Source organism: Bos mutus, chromosome 2, assembly GCF_027580195.1.
Source record: "Bos mutus isolate GX-2022 chromosome 2, NWIPB_WYAK_1.1, whole genome shotgun sequence".
Lineage (NCBI taxonomy): Eukaryota > Metazoa > Chordata > Mammalia > Artiodactyla > Bovidae > Bos > Bos mutus.
Window position 1 is genome coordinate 122,556,775 of NC_091618.1, and position 20,689 is coordinate 122,577,463.

Consider the following 20,689-nt stretch of genomic DNA (forward strand, 5'->3'; position numbering starts at 1 on the left):
CACCTTGCTTTGCCAAAGGAGTATAATTTTGCCATTCTTAAAAGCATATGGATCTTCTAACTAAGCCTGTGTTTTAATCTTTAATTATACAATTCAGTGCTACAAATCCATTTTAGTGTTTGGTAGTTTAAAATTAGCTGTTAACTCTAGAATGGACTCTGACACTAAAACCATAACCATACAATTTTACATATGTGTGTTTTTTTGATAGGTGATTTCTGACAGACAAACACCAAAAAAAGATGAAAGTCTTGTATCCAAAGCAATGGAATACATGTTCGGCTGGTAGTGTAGGAAGAGCTGAGACGCCAACTACAAAGGAGAAGACTGCCACACTAAAACAGAGTTCGCAGGGTGCTGCTGGGATTCTTCGGTTAGTTATATAACCACTCTCGACAGCGTTGTATAGCTGTCTCATACTTCCTTTGGAAGCTTTTTTCTTTAAGAATATAGCAAATTGTAGCTCGCACTTTAAAAGATGCTTGAGATACATTTTAAAGAAACAAACCCTTGTATAGAAGATTTGGGGCTTTTGGTGATAGTGTGTGATTAACTGCAAAAACTCATTGATTACTGTAAATTATATAATTGAGTTTGTAGTGAGCCTTTGTAGTCTTCATAAGTTGGTGAGGTGAATTTCATGAAGGGTAACTGTACAGCTGCTTCTAACAAGACACAAAGATTATAATTAACAGTTTGAATTAGGGTCTTTTATTAATTTAGATAGTATTTAATATTTTAATTATCCTTGTTTATATTGTCCTGTCCTGGGTGATCATCTTTCAGTCTTGTAAAGCCAATGCAATCTTTTAAAAAACCTGAAGTTTCTTGATAATAAACTTGTCAATTATATGTATTGAGCAGTTTTTGAGAGTGATTTATTAATTAGTACAAAAAGTTTGAAGTCTTTGCAGAAATAGAGAAAATATGTCAGGAACCTTCATCTGCCTGTAATCCAGCTTTGATAACCACGTAACCACTACTATTTTGCCATGCTAGTTTAATCTCTCACTCTTTTTGTTTAAAGTATATCTGAGATGTGATTTTAAATACTTGAGGTTATATCAAAGAAAGAATATTTCCATATGTAATTACCATGTCAGTATCTCACCTAAAAGAAGAATAATTTCTTAAGTTCTAATATCTAGTCCTTTAAAAAAGTTTTCCAGTTGTTTCAAAAATTTGTTTGAATTTTACAGTTGGTTGGTTTGAGTCACTATTGAGACCACGTCTACACAGTGTATTTGGTTTTGTCTTTGGAGTGTCTTGAAGTTTAAATTAGAGTTTCCTTGCTCTTCTCCACTGTTCAGTACACCTTGACTTGTTCAAGGTACCATGTGAGTTGCCTCTATAGAGTCCCACAGACAGAATTTGATCAGTAGTTTTTTTGTTTTACTTATTCTATCATTTGTCCCATATCCTAGAAGTTGTATCTGCTGCTCCTAAGTCGCTTCAGTCGTGTCCGACTCTGTGTGACCCCATAGACGGCTGCCCACCAGGCTTCCCCGTCCCTGGGATTCTCCAGGCAAGAACAGTGGAGTGGGTTGCCATTTCCTTCTCCAATGCATGAAAGTGAAAAGTGAAAGTGAAGGTGCTCAGTCGTGTCCGACTCTAGCGACCCCATGGACTGCAGCCAACCAGGCTCCTCCGTCCATGGGATTTTCCAGGCAAAAGTACTGGAGTGGGGTGCCATTGCTTTCTCTGGAAGTTGTACCTAGGGAAGGTTAATTAGATTCTGATCTCGTTTTTTTGAGCAAGAATACTTGATGGTAGTATGGGATACTTTATGTTAAACCAGGGGACATTTAGTTCTGGTTGTCCCACTTTTAATAATCCTGAGGTTGGTCATTGGGCACGTGGGCAAAAGCCAGACACTATCGTTGGAAAGGTCGCCATTAACTTTTTATATAACATTTTAAAAAGCATGCATTAATGATACTTGTATGAACCAGTTATTTCATTAAGGTTTGTAAAATGATGCTTTTCTTTCATTCCTATTGCATTTGTTAGCTGTAATTCTTTTCATATGGAATGACTTTGGGCCATCCATTAGGGCTGTTTGGTTATCATGAAATACATTCATGTCAGGATGCCAGGATAAATATTTAATTTGTTTCCTTTATCAGTTTTCAGAGTAATTTTTGGTACCCTGGAAACCTCCACTGCTGTTCTGAGTTAAAAAAACAAAGTTTTTTTTTTATCGCTTTGTATCACTATGTACGTATGGCTTTAAGTTTTTTTTTTTTTTTTAATTCATTGTTTGAATTGCTTGCAGACATTGTGTTACTCAAATTATCCTCCTTGGCCAGTGAAAACGTCAAGCTGGCACTGTGTAAAAAGGAGGTTTTAATTGACATAATATTTCACCACAGAACATGTATCTAGGTAGTCTGCATATTTCTTTATATAAAGAGTAACTAAAATAACACATTGTGTGGAAGGTTTTGGTACCCTTTTTAAATTGCAGCAAACTACTGTGAAGACACCACCCTTATGGCAGAAAATGAAGAGGAACTAAAAAGCCTCTTGATGAAAGTGAAAGAGGAGAGTGAAAAAGTTGGCTTAAAGCTCAACATTCAGAAAACTAAGATCTGGTCCCGTCACTTCATGGGAAATAGATGGGGAAACAGTGGAAACAGTGTCAGACTCTTTTTTTGGGCTCCAAAATCACTGCAGATAGTGATTGCAGCCATGAAATTAACAGATGCTTACTCCTTGGAAGAAAAGTTATGACCAACCTAGATAGTATATTGAAAAGCAGAGATATTACTTTGCTAATAAAGGTCCGTCTAGTCAAGGCTGTGGTTTTTCCAGTGGTCACATATGGATGTGAGAGTTGGACTGTGAAGAAAGCTGAGTGCCGAAGAATTGATGCTTTTGAAATGTGGTGTTGGAGAAGACTCTTGAGAGTCCCTTGGACTACAAGGAGATCCAACCAGTCCATCCTAAAGGAGATCAGTCCTGGGTGTTCATTGGAAGGACTGATGCTGAAGCTGAAACTCCAGTACTTTGTCCACCTCATGCGAAGAGTTGACTCATTGGAAAAGACCCTGATGCTGGGAGGATTGGGGGCAGGAGGAGAAGGGGACGACAGAGGATGAGATGGCTGGATGGCATCACCAACTTGATGGACATGAGTTTGAGTGAACTCCAGGAGTTGGTGATGGACAGGGAGGCCTGGCGTGCTGTGATTCATGGGCTTGCAAAGAGTTGGACATAACTGAACTGAACTGAACTGTGAAGACTTGTTTAATTCTCTGAGATGAAGTGATACTAAAGAATATACTGGGATGGATGAAAATCATTTATCATTACATTTATTATAAAGTACATTTTATCTGAAACTTTAAAAATCTTTTCCAACTTAAAATAGGATTGTTTTATATCCTGTTTCATTACATACAGAACTCAGTTATTCAAGGTAGAACTGGATACTTCTCCCATTAAAACTTCTGGATTTATATTGAGTTACATTTTTGTAAAAGGGCTGTAGATTTTTGTTTTGAGAGGGCATTTTATTTTCATAGACCTCTGTGGAGCATGAAGTTTGCTTTCTAACTAAAAATATTTGTTTGCTATGTTTGAGTTTGTTCTTTTTACCCAGTATTGTCTTCTGACCTATCTTCGTATATATCACATCATTTATTTAAAGAGAGCCAGGAAATAGATGACATATATGAGTATGTGTATGTGTGCAGAATTGTTGGGTGTTTTTACAGATGAACTGTGGTTTTATTGTTGTTTAGTCTGTAAGTCGTGTCCACCTTCTTGTGACCCCATTGACTGCAGCACACCAGTCTTTCCTCTCCCTCACCATATCCCAGAGTTTGCCTGAGTTCCTGTCCATTGAATCAGTGATGCTGTCCAGCCATCTCATCTTCTCTTTTTGCCTTTGGTCTTTTCCAGCAATAGGGTCTTTTCCAGTGAGTTGGCTGTTGGCGCATCAGGTTGCCAAAGTGTTGGTGCTTCAGCTTCAGCATCAGGCCTTCCAGTTAGTATTCAGGGTTGATTTCCTTTAGGATTGACTGGTTTGATCCCCATGCTGTCCAAGTGACTCTCCAGAGTCTTCACCTGCACCACAATTCGAAAGCATCAATTCTTTGGCAGTCAGCCTTCTTCATGGTCCAACTCTCACATCTGTACGTGACTGCTGGAAAAATCATAACTTTGGCTGTACGGACCTTTGTCAATAGAGTGGTGTCTTTGCTTTTTAATACGCTGTCTAGGTTTGTCATAGTCTTCCTTCCAAGAAGCGAGCGTCTTCTAATTTCATGGCTGCAGCGATTTCATCCACAGTGATTTTGGAGCCGTAGAAGAGAAGTCTGTCACTGCTTCCACTTTTTCCCCATCTGTTTGCCATGAAGTGAAGGAACCAGATGCCATGACTTTAGATTGTTAAATGTTGAGTTTTAAGCCAGTTTTTTCACTCTCCTTCACCCTCATCAAGAGGCTCTTTAATTCTTCGCTTTGCCATTAGAGTGGTATTATTTGCATATCTGAGGTTATTATTTCTCCTGGCAGTCTTGATTCCAGCTTGTAACTCATCTGGCCCAGCATTTCGCGTGATGTACTCTGCGTATAAGTTTAAGTAAACAGGGTGACAGTATACAGCCTTGTTGTACTCCTTTCCCGGTTTTGAACCAGTCAGTTGTTGGATGTAAGGTTCTTACTTTGCTACTTGACCTTGCATACAGGTTTCTCTGGGGACAGGTAAGATGGTCTGGTATTCCCATCTCTTTAAGAATTTTACACAGTTTGTTGTGATCCACACAGGCAAAGGCTTTCATATAGTCAATGAAGCAAATGTTTTTCTGAAATTCCCGTGCTTTCTCTATGATCCAGCAAATGTTGACAATTTGATCTCTGGCTCCTCTGTCTTCTTCTAAACCCAGCTTATACACCTGGACATTCTTGATTCAAGTACTGCTGAAGCCTAGCTTGAAGGATTTTGAGCATAACCTTACCATGGGAAGTGAGTGCAGTTGTCTGGTAGTTTGAACCTTCTTTAGCCCTGCCCTTCTTTAGAATTGGGATGAAAACTGACCTTTTCCAGCCCTGTGACCACTGCTGTGTTTTCCAAATTTGCTCACATATTCAGTGCAGCACTTTAATAGCATCATCTTTTAGTATTTTAAATAACTCAGCTGGAATTCTGTCACCTCCACTAGCTTTACTGGTCGTGATGCTTCCTAAGGTCCACTTGACTTCACACTCCACGATGTCTGGCTCTAGGTCAGTGATCACACCATCATGGTTATCTGGGTCATCAAGACCTTTTTTGTACAGTTCTTCTGTGTGAGAACTCTCCACTATGATCTGTCTTGGCTGACTCTGCATGGCATGGCTCATAGCTTCATTGAGTTACACAAACCCCCCCTTTGCCACGACAAGGCAGTGATCCATGAAGGGAATGGTTTTATTACTATTTTTTGACAATAAGAGTGAAGAAATGTAGAAATGTGTTTAGGAGCTTAAGTTCTGCAAAGAAATCAATTTTGGTTAAAAAGATAGTAATCTGTAGCTTCAAAGTTTGCAGTTAAATCCCCTCATTCCTTTCTGAAATGTTTTTTCCTTTTTCCCCAAAATGTCTTAATTAGGTTTCATAAAGTGTTGTAAAACTAAGGACACTTTCCCTTCCATCTTTCCTGTTGCTACCTGATCTTAACTCTTTTAATGTTCTTACCATTCATTTATCAAATGTTTACTAAGTGTTATTTTGTCTTATTCATTATGCTAATTGCTGGATATTGAGCAACAGTAAGGCATAGGACTTGGATGTTTTTCCCCTGAGATTGAAGATGATTAGGTTATTTAGCGTTCCCTCTACTCCCTTGCCATTTTCACTCTTGTTTACCCAAAGCAGGGGCTTCCCAGGTGGCACAGTGGTAAAGAGACCTTTTGCCAATGCAGGAGCAAGAGACACGGTTTCACCCCTGGCCCAGGAAGATCCCCGGAGTAGGAAACGGCAACCCACTCTAGTATTCTTGCCTGGAAAATTCCATGGACAGAGGAGACTTGGGGGCTACAGTCCATAGAGTTGCAAAGAGTCAGATGTGACTGAGCATGCACACACACACCCAGAGTTTACCCTTGTTTACACTTCTTTAGTCTAACTACCTTTATTGGTTCTCCACCCCCGTCATCTTTTCCCACACTATGAAGAAAGAATAATAGAAAAAATAGAATACTAGAAAAAAACAAACTGTTCGGTTGCATTGTGATTTTTAAATCAAAGTTTAAGTTTGATGTACAGCTTTCTTATCTTCTGACTTGCATGTAGAAGAAATGTTATGGCCATTGACAAATCTTGAGCTAGATGACATGGTGTTTTGACTTTTTCTTTTTTTCCTTTTCAGTTTTCTGTTTTCTAGCTCATCTGTGTCTCAAATGTCCAGAGTAACTTAAATGGCAAATGCTCCACATACTTCTTTCCTTCTGTTCATAGTTCTAGACACGTTCATGTTATGACACTAGGGAGAAAAGTGAGTCTCTGTTTCTCTAATATCCTGTGAATTGGTTGGCAATAGCTATGTGATTTAGGGCATGAAGACACTCCTGTGATTTACACAGTTAACCTTAAATATAAATACTCTTAAACCTCAAGTACTTTCCAAACATTTTTTAAAAATCTCAATATGTAGGAAAAGACTAAGCATAAAATACACTAGTACATTGTAGGTTCAGTCAGACTTGAAAAGGGTTGAGATTTCTATGTGATGTAGAAATCTGATTGAAGTTAAAGTTCTTAGTAAGCTTGTATGACTTCTGGATGTTAATGAAGCAAAAGTGTAGTTATTGTGACTCAGAGACTCAGCTTTGGAAGTTCACCTCACGTTAGTAAATAAGTTGAACCAAAATTATTTTAGCTTAAAATTTTACTAGGTTGTTAAAAAGTAATGTAATGATGTAAGGTGAAAATAATACCTCTGACATTTTTAAATAGCTTTCCAAAGTGGGTATCTGACTATCTTGGTCTAATACTCATTTTCTTGACTCAGTGTTCTTATATTAATTTCAGTAAAAATGCTGATAGCTTATACAGTTCAAATTACTATAATACTAGCTGGTTAATTAAAAGGTAGTGTTTAAAGTTATTGGAATTTGCTTTTTATAGTGATTAAAAGCATAGATTTTGGAGTGAGACTATTTTTAACTCCTATGTCTGTCTGATAACTATATAACCTTGGATAAGTTACTTAACATTTTTTGTGCCTCAGCCTCATCATGTATAAAATGATGATAGTATCTTCATCATTGGATTGTTAAGATTAAATGTGATTTACATGTAAATCACTTAGAATAGCATCTGGCATGCACTATGCATCCATTAAACATTAACTATTAATAGTTAATATGCTTGCTAATTAGTCTCATTAAAAAAATGAGTATGTGATGGATTAAAGATGGCTGCAAATTTTTGACATTCTTCCCTATTGAGCCACAGAATCTAGTTCTCCTTCCTGTGTGTGTGTGTGTGTGTATGTGTTTAACTGATATAATACAGTGTAAGTGATGGTATGCCAGGCCCAGAACTAGCCTACTAGAAGATCAGCAACTTCTACCTTGGTCTCTTGAACTCCTGATCTCCCAGGTGGGAAGACCCATTATCCCGTGGGAGAGCTATGGAAAGGGCCTGAGACTGCATGGAATGGGAGAGGGACTTAGCTCTCAACAAATCCTTCTGTTGACAAGGCACTAAGTATGTCAGTGAGGGTGTCACAGACTCTTAGCATAGCCTAGCTGCCAGCTCAGAATCACCAGGAGCCCATTCATATCGTGAAACAGGAGAATTACCCATCCAAGACTTGTATGAGTTCCTGAATTCACAAGATCGTGAGATATAAGAGTAAATGGTGGTTGTTTCAAGCTACTAAGCTTAAGGGAGGTAGGTTATGGAGCAGTTGAAGCAGAAGGTAAGAACACATTACACAAGTCTTGCCTAAAATCACATAGATATATAGTGATAGCAATTGGACAGAAACTCAGATTCTTTAGAGTACAGTGTTGTGGAATTATAGTGTATTTTCTTTAAAACTTAAGATTATTTGATTTTTAAATCATTTAAGATGCATTGGAGATGAGAAGTGTTTTAACGAATGTCCTAGATTCCAATTGGTGGATGTAAAAGAAGCTATTATGTAATAGAATATTTAAAAAGAAAGTATTAAAAACTATACATGAGTTATTTTTAGTCTTATAAAGTTTCTTAAGAATTTACAATATATGAAGCATCAACTCAGCATAAATCACTGCACACATTTAATTGTGAATATTTAAACATCATTAAAGTTTGGTAAATTCTTCATTTAAATGTTCTACATTCTGTTTGTGCCAGCACTTATTATCTAGGGTTAGGCTTCCCTTGTGGCTCAGCTGGTAAAGAATCCGCCTGCAGTGGAGAAAGACCTTGGTTCGATCCCTGGGTTGGGAAGATCCCCTGGAGAAGGGAAAGGCTACCCACTCCGGTATTCTGGCCTGGAGAATTCCATGAATTCTGTAGTCCATGGGGTCTCAAAGAGTCGGACACGACTGAGTGGCTTTCATTCATTCATTCATTCATTAAGGCAGAGGGAAATTTGGGGGACACAAAGGCATCTCTTGCCCAGAGGACACATGTGGATGGTTTAGCTCCCAGATTCTGCAGTTTGCGAACTCTCAGGGCAGTGTATGCTGGAGCAGAGACCCTGACACTGGGAAGAGACTCAAAACCTTTTTCTGAGGTGTGTCAGTGAAACAAGTGTTTTTGGAGCCTTTGGGTCATATCTTAAATGATCAGGTTATTGATGAATCAGTAAAGATACTTTTATAAATTTAAGCCGTCTGTCTCTTCCTGGCTGTTTCTTGTAAGTAGCTAAGTCTTGCATAAGTAGTTTTTGAAGTGTAATTTCAAGTGGAATTTAACTGGTTAGATTTTTTTATTTTTGAAAACATCCATTCATGTTCCTATTACTTCAGAAAAATGTTTAACTCAAACTGGGGATGTGCCTCCACCTTGTGGTGACTGTTGGAAGTGTCCAAAATGAAAAAGTTTTAGAGTAAACCTGAGGTAAAAAGGCATTGCTGTGTTCAAGCTTTTGGAACTAATGACAAGTTTTTTACATCTTTGTTTCTTTTTGCCTTTTTTGTTTGTTTTTTGTGTACTTGGTGTTAGTCTTACTGTATCTTTACTTTTATCACAAAAGATCAAAAGTATTTTTTAAAGGGAATGGACAGTTATAAATAAATCATTTTTTCCCAGAATTTTCTTTTGAGCCAGAATAAAAGAAATATTGATCTTAATGAATTAAAATATGAAAACTGAGTAATGTCATTGGTTTAAAAAGGATAAATTGGTTAGGATCAAGAGATAATTCATTATTTCAGGCAGCTCTATGGCAGTTCACTTAACCTACATAAAGAACATAGAACATGTACATGTAATCCCATCCATCCGTCAATATTTGGAAAACTTCATTCAACTACCAATTCAAGTAATACTTATTGAGCTCCCAGTGTCTACTACAGGGCTTCCCCAGTGGCACAGGAGTTGCAGGTTTTATCCCTGGGTGGGGAAGATCTCCTGGAGTAGGAAATGGCAACCTGTTCCCAGCATTCTTGCCTGGGAAATGCTGTGGACAGAGGAGTTGGGTGGGCTACAGTCCAGGGGGTCGCAAGAAGAGGGGGTTGAGCTGGACACGTCTCAGCAACTAAACAACAACGTGTTTAATCAGTAGGGATAAAGATGCTTTTGTGGAACTAATACTCTAGCGGAAAGAGACAACAGGAAATAATCATAGTAAATAAGTTACAGTTCAGTTGCTCAGTGTGTCTGACTCTGCAACCCCATGGACTGCAGCACGCCAGGCTTCCCTGTCCATCACCAACTCCCAGAGCTTATTCAAACTCATGTCCATCAAGTTGGTGATGCCATCCAACCATCTCATCCTTGGTCATCCCCCTTCTCCTGCCTTCAATGTTTCCCAGCATCACGCTCTTTTCCAGTGAGTCAGTTCTTTGTATCAGGTGGCCAAAGTATTGGAGTTTCAGCTTCAGGATCAGTCTTGCCAATGAACATTCAGGACTGAGTTCCTTTAGGATGGACTGGTTGGATCTCCTTGCAGTCCAAGGGACTCTCAAAAGTCTTCTCCAACACCACAGTTCAAAAGCATCAATTCTTTGGCACTCAGCTTTCTTTATAGTCCAACTCTCACATCCATACGTGACTACTGGAAAAACCATAGCTTTGATTAGATGGACGTTTGTTGGCAAAGTAATGTCTCTGCTCTTGTATAAGCTGTCTAGGTTGGTCATAACTTTCTTTCCAAGGAGCAAGTGTCTTTTTTAATTTCATGGCTCAGTCACCATCTGCAGTGATTTTGGAGCCCCAAAAGATAAAGTCTGTCACTGTTTCCATTGTTTCCCATCTATTTGCCATGAAGTGATGGGACCAGATGCCATGATCTTCATTTTCTGAATGTTGAGTTTTAAGCCAACTTTTTCACTCTCCTCTTGCACTGTCCTCAAGAGGCTCTTTAGTTCCTCTTCGTTTTCTGCCATAAGAGTGGTGTCATCTGCATATTTGAGGTTATTGATATTTCTCCTGGCAATCTTGATTCCAGCTTGTGCTTCATCCAGCCCAGCGTTTCTCATAATGTACTCTGCATATGTTAAATAATCAGGATGACAGTATACAGCCTACTTCATATACTCCTAAAGGGTAATAGGTGTTATATGGGGTAAAAAAAAACAAACACTGGCACTCATGGTAGACCTCATTAAGAAGGTGAGATTTGAGCAAAGACTTGACAGGGATGAGATTTCTAGATGAATCTGGGGAAGAACTTCAGCCAGAGGGAACAAAAAGGACAAAGGCAGGAGTTGTGTGTTCAAGGAAGCTAGGGTTACATGAGCAGGGGAAGACTAGTAGGAAAAGCGATCAGAGGTAATGGAGGCTCGGATCACATAGAATCTTAGAGACCTTGATAAGGGCTTTCCCTTTTCTCTTTGTGGTAGACACTATAGTGGCCCCCAGAGACATGGTGTCCTGGGCCTCAGAGTGTGGGAGTCTGCTACTTACATGGCAAGGGAGCTATGCAGATGTGATTAAGGATATGGACCTTGACAATAGGTAAACATGAAAAGATACTGAACATCACTAATCAAAAGCAAATCAAAACCACAGTGAAATACCACCTCACACCTGTTAGAATGGCTATTATGAAGAAGACAAAAAATGTCAAGCATCGGCAAGGATGTGGATTAAAGAAAATCCTTGTGCATCCTTGGGAGGAGTGGAAATGGGTGCAGCCATCGTGGAAGACGGTATGGAGTTCCCCCCAAATTAAAAACAGAACTGCCATGTGATCCAGCAGTCCTACTTACGGTTATTTATTTGAAGACAACAAAAACACTAACCTGAAATATATGCACGTCTATTTATTGCAGCGTTATTTATAATAGCCATGATGTGGAAACGATGTGTGTCCATTGACATATGAATGGGTCAAGAAATGATGGGGGGTTATATATGTATATGATGGAATATTATTCAGTCATGCGGCTCAGCTGGTAAAGAATCTGTCTGCAATGCAGCAGGCCTGGGTTTGATCCCTGGGTTGGGAAGATCCCCTGGAGAAGGGAAAGGCTAACCACTCCGGTATTCTGGCCTGGAGAATTCCATGGACTGTATAGTCCATGGGGTCGCAAAGAGTTGGACACGACTGAGTGACTTTCATTTTCTTTTCATGGAAAGTGAAGTCTTGCCATTTGTGGCACTATGGATAGAACTTGAGGGCAGTATGCTAAATGAAGTAAGTTGGATGGGGAAGACAAATAATGTATAATCTCACTTACATGTGGAATGTTAAATGAAACCAAACAACCAAGCTCATGGCCTGAGAGAACAGATTGGTGGTTGCCAGAGGTGGGGTGTGGGGGGACAAAATGAGTGGAAGGAGTCACAAGATACTGTACAAACTTCCAGGTATAAAATAAGTCATGGAGTGTAATGTACAGCATGGAGTTAATAATACTGTATTGCATATATGAAAGTTGCTGAGAGAGTAGATCTTAAATGTTACCACAAGAAAAATAATTTTAACCATGTGTAGTGATGGATGTTACCTCAGCTTATTATTGTGATCCTTTTCTATTACATACAGCTATCAAGGCATTGTTACACACATGAAACTAATAAAATGTTATATGTCAATCTTCAATTTAAAAAAATTTATGTAATTGAAGTATAGGTGATTTACAATGTGTTAGTTCCAGGTGTACAACAAAGCAATTCAGATATATATATAGAGAGAGATACTGATATATTTTCAGATTCTTGTAGGTTGTTACAAAATATTGAATATAGTTCCCTGTTCTGGACAGTAGGTCCTCGCTGGTTATCTGTTTTGTGTATATAGTAGTCTGTCTGAGTGTTAGTCGTTCAGTCGGTCCGACTCAGTGCAACCCCATGGATTATAGCCTGCCAGGCTCCTCTGTCCATGAAATTCTCCAGGCAAGAATACTAGAGTGAGTTGCCATTCCCTTTGTCAGGAGATCCCAAACTCCTAATATATCCCTCCCTCCCCTTTTCCCCTTTAATCATCAGTTCAATTGCTCAGTCATGTTTGACTCCTTGCGACCCCATGGAATGCAGTATGCTAGGCTTCCCTGTCGATCACTGGCTCCCAGAGCTTGCTCAAACTGATATCCATCAAGTTGGTGATGCCATCCAACCATCTCATCCCCTTAATCATATCTCAATTTAAAAAAGTAAGCAAGCAAGCAAGCAAACAAAAGAGTACAGACCTTGAGTTGGGAAGAGTATATTGGTTACTCAGGTGGACCCAATTTAATCAGCCCTGAGACCGCTCAGAGGATCCCCTCCTCCTCCCAAGTCAGAAATAGAGCTTCTGAGAAGAGCTGTCAGCTGACAGCAAGCAATTGGAGACAGTCCTACAATTGCCGAATTCTGGAATCAGCCAGAATGGGTAAGAAAACATTCTCTCCTGAAACCTTGGAAAAGGAACACATCTCTGCTAACTTCTGGATTTTGGCCTTCTAAGACAGACTCATTTGAGCTCTCTGGACTTCTGACCTGTTGGATCTGTGAGTTAATAAATTTGCACTGTTTTAAGCTGCTAAATTTGTGATAATTTGATTTGACAGTAACAGAAAACAGCAATTGGATCCTTTATAGTAGAGGAGTATTATGATAGGATTTGCGTCCTTTTTACTAATTATGCAAATTTATGTGCTCTCTTGACACAATACAAGTAGTTTTTATACAGTTAATCTCTCACTAAAGTTAATCACCTTCTGACTTTGGTAGTTGAAAGCTGAGTAATTTATATCCTTAACTGTTTTGACAGTTTGAAAAGCCTTTTTACATTTTCTTAATTTCAGCTTTAATATATATTTCTTTTCCAATAAGTCCAGATTAATATGATCTGGAACATTTAAATAGTTTAAAGTTTGTTCTCTTTGGGAAAAACGACACTATCTGTAGCAGTCAGGCTTGAATTGTCTCTGAAGCCAGTATTTACCACTTCCTTTTTAGCCCCTTTTTTGCATTTTTTTCTTCCCATAAAGTAAGTTCTTAATAAAACTGAAGTTACTAAAGAGTAAGAAAGGAATAAAAAGCTATTAAGATTGTCTTTAAACTGCTGTCTGAATATTTCTTAAAATGTGGATGTATTTTCCATAGCGTTCCACTTTGGCTGTCTCAAGCAGAAGCAGCGTATGCGTTTTCTGAGTCAGTTCTCAGTAAATAATTCTTCTAAGTTTGTATAGAATAATAGCTTACTAAACCGTAGTTCATTTGAGGCACCACATTTCAGCTCGGGACCACAGAGCTTCTCCATCAGCTATGGATAAGAAATTGTAGTTCTAAGGAAAACCTCTAGGCCAACGTGCAGAAAGGCCCAAAACGGGACTCGGCAGTTACTCACAGAATGTTCTTACAAAGAGATTTCCTCAAAATCATCTGTATTCAGTATAGTAATAGTATACATATTGATGGAAACTAGTCCTCTGTCGTGCTTTTGTGTTTCAAAATAACTGAACAACTCTGCACTAGGAGGACACTAGCTTTAAAAAATCATTTTGAAGTGGTAGAACTATAGTGAGTAAACATTCTTAGGGACAAACTCCCATCTCTCTGGAGAAGAAAGAATTTAATCCTCTTTCTTTGTGGTGAAGTGCTGGGCACAGTGGATATTACTGCTTCCACAGCTTTATAAAGTAAAAAATACGAAGTTACTTTACTAAGTTTCGTTTATGCATTGTAAATTGAACCAAACATTAGGCAATTGGTTCTCTTAAGGGTCAATAAAGCCTGGTCACACTGAATCTTTAGCATAAAACAGTTTCTCCCGGCAGCAAGTTTCTGTTCCTACTGAAGCCCTAACTCCAATGTAACATTGTCAGATTTAAGTTAAAACATTTGAAATATTAATGATCAGTATTATGATTCATTTAGGAAAGAGAAGTTAGTACTTTGCATTAGTGAAAACCAAGGAGACTGAGGGCTTTAATGTGAAATTTAAAGTAAACTTATTCATAATGAGTTAAGAAGCTGCATTCTGAGATTTTGGCAGACCCAAACTCTAGTCAGACCTAGAACATTCCACTTCTGCAAATTAAGACTTTATTATTAGATTGCCCTTCTGATTCAGTTCTAAGAACACTATGATCAATTACCTATGCCAAAGGTATAGATTTATTTCAAGTTATTCTGATTAATGCTTTGACTTTACTACTCTTTATGGCAACCACATCAGCCTGTTTTTGACAATTAAGTATTGCGACTTGGTCACTGTCACTCTGCTACTGTCCCTATTGAATTCAAGGAGCCCGGTTCAATGGCAGCAGTTCCTCTGTCTTTTCTGGCCTGCAAAGAACAGCCACCTCAGAGCTTTGAAGATGCTGGGGTACCCCTCATGAATGTTTATTACATGGTCTTGGTGAAAGGAGTGTCCTTTGGACTCTTCAGGAGATACAGAGTTGGGGCATAGATGAGCAAGTCTAACATGATGAATTCATTCTAGCATACAATCTATCTAAGCCTTTGGTATCTTCCTCTTCCAGATTTTCCAGAGTATTATCTGGGGACCCTTTGGGGTTGCTGAGAGCCTTGTTTAGTATCTGTGAACTCAAAAAAATTTTTTTATAATAATACATTATTTTGCCTTTTCCATTCTTACGTGAGAACTCTGAGTTTTTCAGAGGCTAAATAATATGTGATGATAATATCTCTATGATGGCTAATGGAATATGTGGTTGTGTCTTCTTGTGTTCTAAATTTGGTGACAGGGGAGTTCTCAGTGTTTTCTAAGGGTGTAAAGAGGTCCTGAGACTAAAAAGTGTGAGAACCAATGCACTGTAATCTCTCAAGGAAGTTCTCATTTCAACTTTATTTAGAGTGAGCTACCTTTGATTTAATAGATTTTTCTTAGTTGTATTTTTAATTGTACTGATTTCTGCCCTAATATTTAGTTTTTTATTCATTTTCTTTAGTTTTTTTTCCCCCTGGTTTCTTAAGATAGACCCTAAGTCATTGGTTTCAGATATTTCTTCTTTTCTAATTTAGACACTTGATACCATACATTTTTCTTTAAGTATTGTTTTAATGGTATTGTATGCATTTAAAAATGTTGGATTTTAATTTTCATGTAGTTCAAAATATTTAAAAATTTCTTTCAAGATTTCTTGTTTGACTTATTTATTTAGAACTGTGTTGTTTACTTACCATATATTTGAGGATTTTCCAAACTCCTTCCTATTGATTTCTAGATAGTTCTGTTATGATTTGAAAATGTAATTTTATGATTTGTGTTCTTAAGATTAGATCTTATTTGTTTTATGGCCTTGAAGATGATCTGTCTTGTTGTATGTTTCATATACAATGGAAATAATTGGGAATAGACCAAATATTAGAACGTTTCAGAATAATACACAAAAAAAATGGCACATGCAGTGGTAGATAGATAACAAAAGAGCCCAATTATTCACCTTATATCCCCTTTGGAATGTGACTTTGCAGTATCTTGCATCACAGAGTGAGGTCCATTTCTCGACTCTTTGAATCTGGGATGGTTTAGTGAGTTGTTTTGACCAATGGAGTCAATGGAAATGATAGTGTAAAAGTCCTAAGTCTAGGCCAACCCTTGCACTCTTCTTTCTCTCTCTTGCAATAATCCTGCCATCACCGTAAAAGCAATCCTAGGTTAGCCTAGTGGAGCATGAGAGAGCAGGTGGAACAAAGTTGAGACCTCCCAGGTATTTTGAACCCACTCAAGTTTGGCCCACATCAGCGGAGCTGCCTGGCTAGCCCTAGCTGATGACAGAGATCTGAGTGAGGTAGGCTAAGACCTGACTGCCCAGCTGACTGACAGGAGAAACAGGAATGGTTGTTATTTAAGATTCTAAGTTTGGGGGATAGTTTATTAAAATGCATGTGATAATTGGTAATTGACACATGGCCCAGGTCTAAACTTAGTTACTCAAAGCATGTTTACATGGAAACACACGTAAAAAAAGAGTTACAGACTCAGGTAATTAAATTCAAAGTACAGTATTACAACTTTTGTGGTGACAGAAGTTCATAGTTCTTCACAAAGGCACATCTCTCCCTCATTCTACCTTTGATTACCTGCATCCATTAAAAAAAAATCCTAATCAGTAATGCTTTTCAGTTCAGTTCAGCCGCTCAGTCATGTCCGACTCTTTGCGACCCCATGAATCGCAGCACGCCAGGCCTCCCTGTCCATCACCAACTCCTACAGTTCACTCAGACTCATGTCCATTGAGTCAGTGATGCCATCCAGCCATCTCATCTTCTGTTGTCCCCTTCTCCTGCCCCCAAATCCCTCCCAGCATCAGAGTCTTTTCCAATGAGTCAACTCTTCGTATGAGGTGGCCAAAGTACTGGAGTTTCAGCTTTAGCATCAGTCCTTCCAAAGAAATCCCAGGGCTGATCTCTTTCAGAATGGACTGGTTGGATCTCCTTGCAGTCCAAGGGACTCTCAAGAGTCTTCTCCAACACCGCAGTTCAAAAGCATCAATTCTTCGGCGCTCAGCCTTCTTCACAGTCCAACTCTCATATCCATACATGACCACAGGAAAAACCATAGCCTTGACTAGACGGACCTTTGCTGGCAAAGTAATGTCTCTGCTTTTGAATATGCTATCTAGGTTGGTCATAACCTTTCTTCCAAAGAGTAAGCGTCTTTTAATTTCATGGTTGCAGTCACCATCTGCAGTGATTTTGGAGCCCCCAAAATAAAGTCTGCCACTGTTTCCCCACCTATTTCCCATGAAGTGATGGGACCAGATGCCATGATCTTCGTTTTCTGAATGTTGAGCTTTAAGCCAACTTTTTCACTCTCCACTTTTACTTTCATCAAGAGAACAAATGAAAGACTGTTTAGTCTAATGATTCAGTGTGCACACTCTGGGGATAGAGTCTGCCACCCACGATCTCTATGAACTTGAGAGATGAAACTAGTGCCTACCACATGGAGCTGTTGAAAGGGCAAAATGAATTAATGTTTATCAAGTGCTTAGAAGAGTGCACGGCAAGTAATAAATACAGCTGACCCTTGAACAAGAAGGACTTATACTGTGTTGGTCCACTTTACTCAAATTTTCTTCCACTAAATGCATACTAGAGCAGGATGCCATCTGAGGTTGGGTTAAATCTGTAGATGCGGAACTGTGGATACAGAGGGTTCGCTGAAAAGTTATACCTCATCTACTGCATAGAGGGTTGGTGCCCTTAACCTTGAGGGTCAACTGTATTATAAAAGTAAATGTTAAGCAAGTTATTCTTAGTTTCATAAAACGCAGACATCCTATTACTGGGAAATTACAAAGCTTATGCACTTAAATTACTTCATAAAGAAGTCAGTCTTCAAGAGTAATTTTATTAGTAAGTTTGATATATCTAATATGCTTGAAATATTTTATTCTATTCCCAATCACAGCACTCAAAATGCTACTGAGACTCACTTGCTGGTAGAGAGTGCAGAGCAGGCAGTAGAAAAGTAATAGCACTTATGGGTCAGTTCACAGAGCAAATGTACGTTCTGTTAAATGTTCTAAAGAAGGCTTTCTTGAGTGATTTTAGAATATAAAAGTTTAAGGTTAGCAATTGTGTGACTAAAAAAAAAAAAAGCCCCTGAACTCCTTGCAGCTTTAAAAACATTCTTAAAATTTTAGCTGAGCATCTTTTCATGTGTTTGTTAGCCATCTGTATGTCTTTTTTGGAGAAATGACTATTTAGTTCTTTGGCCCATTTTTTGAATAAATGCTGGAGAGGGTGTGGAGAAAAGGGAACCCTTTTACACTGTTGGTGGGAATGCAAACTAGTACAGCCACTATGGAGAACAGTGTGAGATTCCTTAAAACTGGAAATAGAACTGCCTTATGATCCAGCAACCCCACTGCTGGGCATACACACTGAGGAAACCAGAAGGGAAAGAGACAACCCCAATGTTCATCGTAGCACTGTTTATAATAGCCAAGACATGGAAGCAACCTAGATGTCCATCAGCAGATGAATGGATAAGAAAGCTGTGGTACATATACACAATGGAGTATTACTCAGCCATTAAAAAGAATACATTTGAATCAGTTCTAATGAGGTGGATGAAACTGGAGCCTATTATACAGAGTGAAGTAAGCCAGAAGGAAAAACATAAATACAGTATACTAACGCATATATATGGAATTTAGAAACATGGTAACAATAACCCGATTGTAAAGACAGCAAAGAGACACTGATGTATAGAACAGTCTTATGGACTCTGTGGGAGAGGGAGAGGGTGGGAAGATTTGGGAGAATGGCAATGAAACATGTAAAATATCATGTAGAAAACGAGTTGCCAGTCCAGGTTCGATGCATGATGCTGGATGCTTGGGGCTGGTGCACTGGGACGGCCCAAATGGTATGGGGAGGGAGGAGGAGGAGGGTTCGGGATGGGGAACACATGTATACCTGTATGGATTCATTTTGATATTTGGCAAAACTAATACAATTATGTAAAGTTTAAAAATAAAATAAAATTAGAAAAAAAATTAAATAGACTAAAAAAAAAAAAAAAAAAGATAAAATGTGGTATGGGAAATAAAATTTTAGCTGTGTTTTTTTTGGCTGGGAATACTGCTAATTATATTATTATTCACCTGTAAGGCCCTTTTCTTCCTGCTAAAAATAGTGATATTTGAGGCTCCTAAAATAGTTATTTACATTTATATTAAGCTTGATATATGCTGCTTTAATTTTTTTATTTTTTAAAACCACAGTTTGTGTTAAAGAGATTTTTCTAAAGTGTGAAAAAATATTTTTTATAGGGATTACACTGTCAAAGGTCAGAAGGAAATATAGTATAACTATGTTCTGTAGGTATATGTCTATACTTGTATTTTGGTTCTTTCCAAAAAGCATTTGAAGTAACTTCTAAAAATATACTATTACAGGATGAAAATTATTTAGAGGGAACACCAGTTGAAGAACATAAAAGGAAATTGTTTCTTCCTTTCGTGTATTCCTTTTTCTTTGCTTTTCTGTTTAAGAATATTTTTGCATGGAGTAGAAAATCAGATGTTATAGAAAAGTTGATATCACCAAATTTATAATAAGGAGACTATATATTCTAAGAAGTTGCTGACCCATTTGGAGGTTGAAGCAAAGCAGAATTTTCAGGACTAGAAAGTCATCAATAGATATGATATAATGTCATATCATATATTAATATATATCTATCTAATACACAGTTAACTCCAATTCATTGATTACTTTTTGGGATGAAATAGAATTAGAGCAAAAGGCTTGAGGAATTCTGTGGTCTCCTTGATGTAGAATGTATAGAACTCATCTGTATAGTGTACATATCTCTAGTTATAGCACTGAGGTATGTTTTCCAAATGTAAAACCTCCTTAGGGCGGTGCTGGACAGAAACTAATTAACTCCATACGCTGAGAAACTGAAGCAAAAACAGGGTATTTATTTAATTAGAATTGAGTCACAAAAAAAGCTTTTAATTTTTATCTTTCAATAAAGACTCTATAAATGATTTCACAGTAAATATTTTATAAAATTTTAAAATGAATATTTAAATGGCCTCACACCTAAGAAATCAAAAGCAAATAAATTTGTAGGAAAAAAGAATGTTGGAACGATTGTTTCCTAATGTGTTTAATGCGATTAGTTCTTGAAGAAGTTAAAGTCCATCTAGGAAGGATTTTGAAATTCTAGACAGAAAGTTCTTGAAGAAAATAAGCACAGGAAAACATATGCAGGTAGACTCTAGTGATCATTAGAACAGCTACCACAAGGTATCACAGTATACCATAGAGTATCACAGATTTAGGAACTTCTGGTCTGGCTCCTGATTTGTAAGGATGGAAGTAGTATTATAGACTGATGAGGTACGGAGGGCTCAGAGCATCTGAAATAGTCCGTAAGACACAGCCTAAAGGGGGAACAGAAACTTTATAACCAATTGGGATATATGATTCAGTTCAGTTCAGTCACTCAGTTGTGTCTCACTCTTTGCGACCCCATGAATTGCAGCATGTCAGGCCTCCCTGTCCATCACCAACTCCCGGAGTTCACTCAGACTCACGTCCATCGAGTCAGTGATGCCATCCAGCCATCTCATCCTCTGTCGTCCCCTTCTCCTCCTGCCCCCAATCCCTCCCAGCATCAGA

At 38.2% G+C, this 20,689-nt stretch overlaps 1 protein-coding gene across 1 annotated transcript in view; it reads left to right on the forward strand.

Annotated features, from left to right (window-relative positions):
- NUP35 (nucleoporin 35) overlaps nucleotides 1-9,298 on the forward strand; it is a 40,480-nt gene extending 31,182 nt beyond the window's left edge. Inside the window, exon 9 of the mRNA XM_005895418.2 lies at nucleotides 212-9,298. Within this exon, the coding sequence (XP_005895480.1) occupies nucleotides 212-289 (78 nt within the window). The 3' untranslated portion in view covers nucleotides 290-9,298. The remainder of the gene's footprint in view (nucleotides 1-211) is intronic.
- The last annotated feature ends 11,391 nt before the right edge of the window (nucleotides 9,299-20,689 follow it).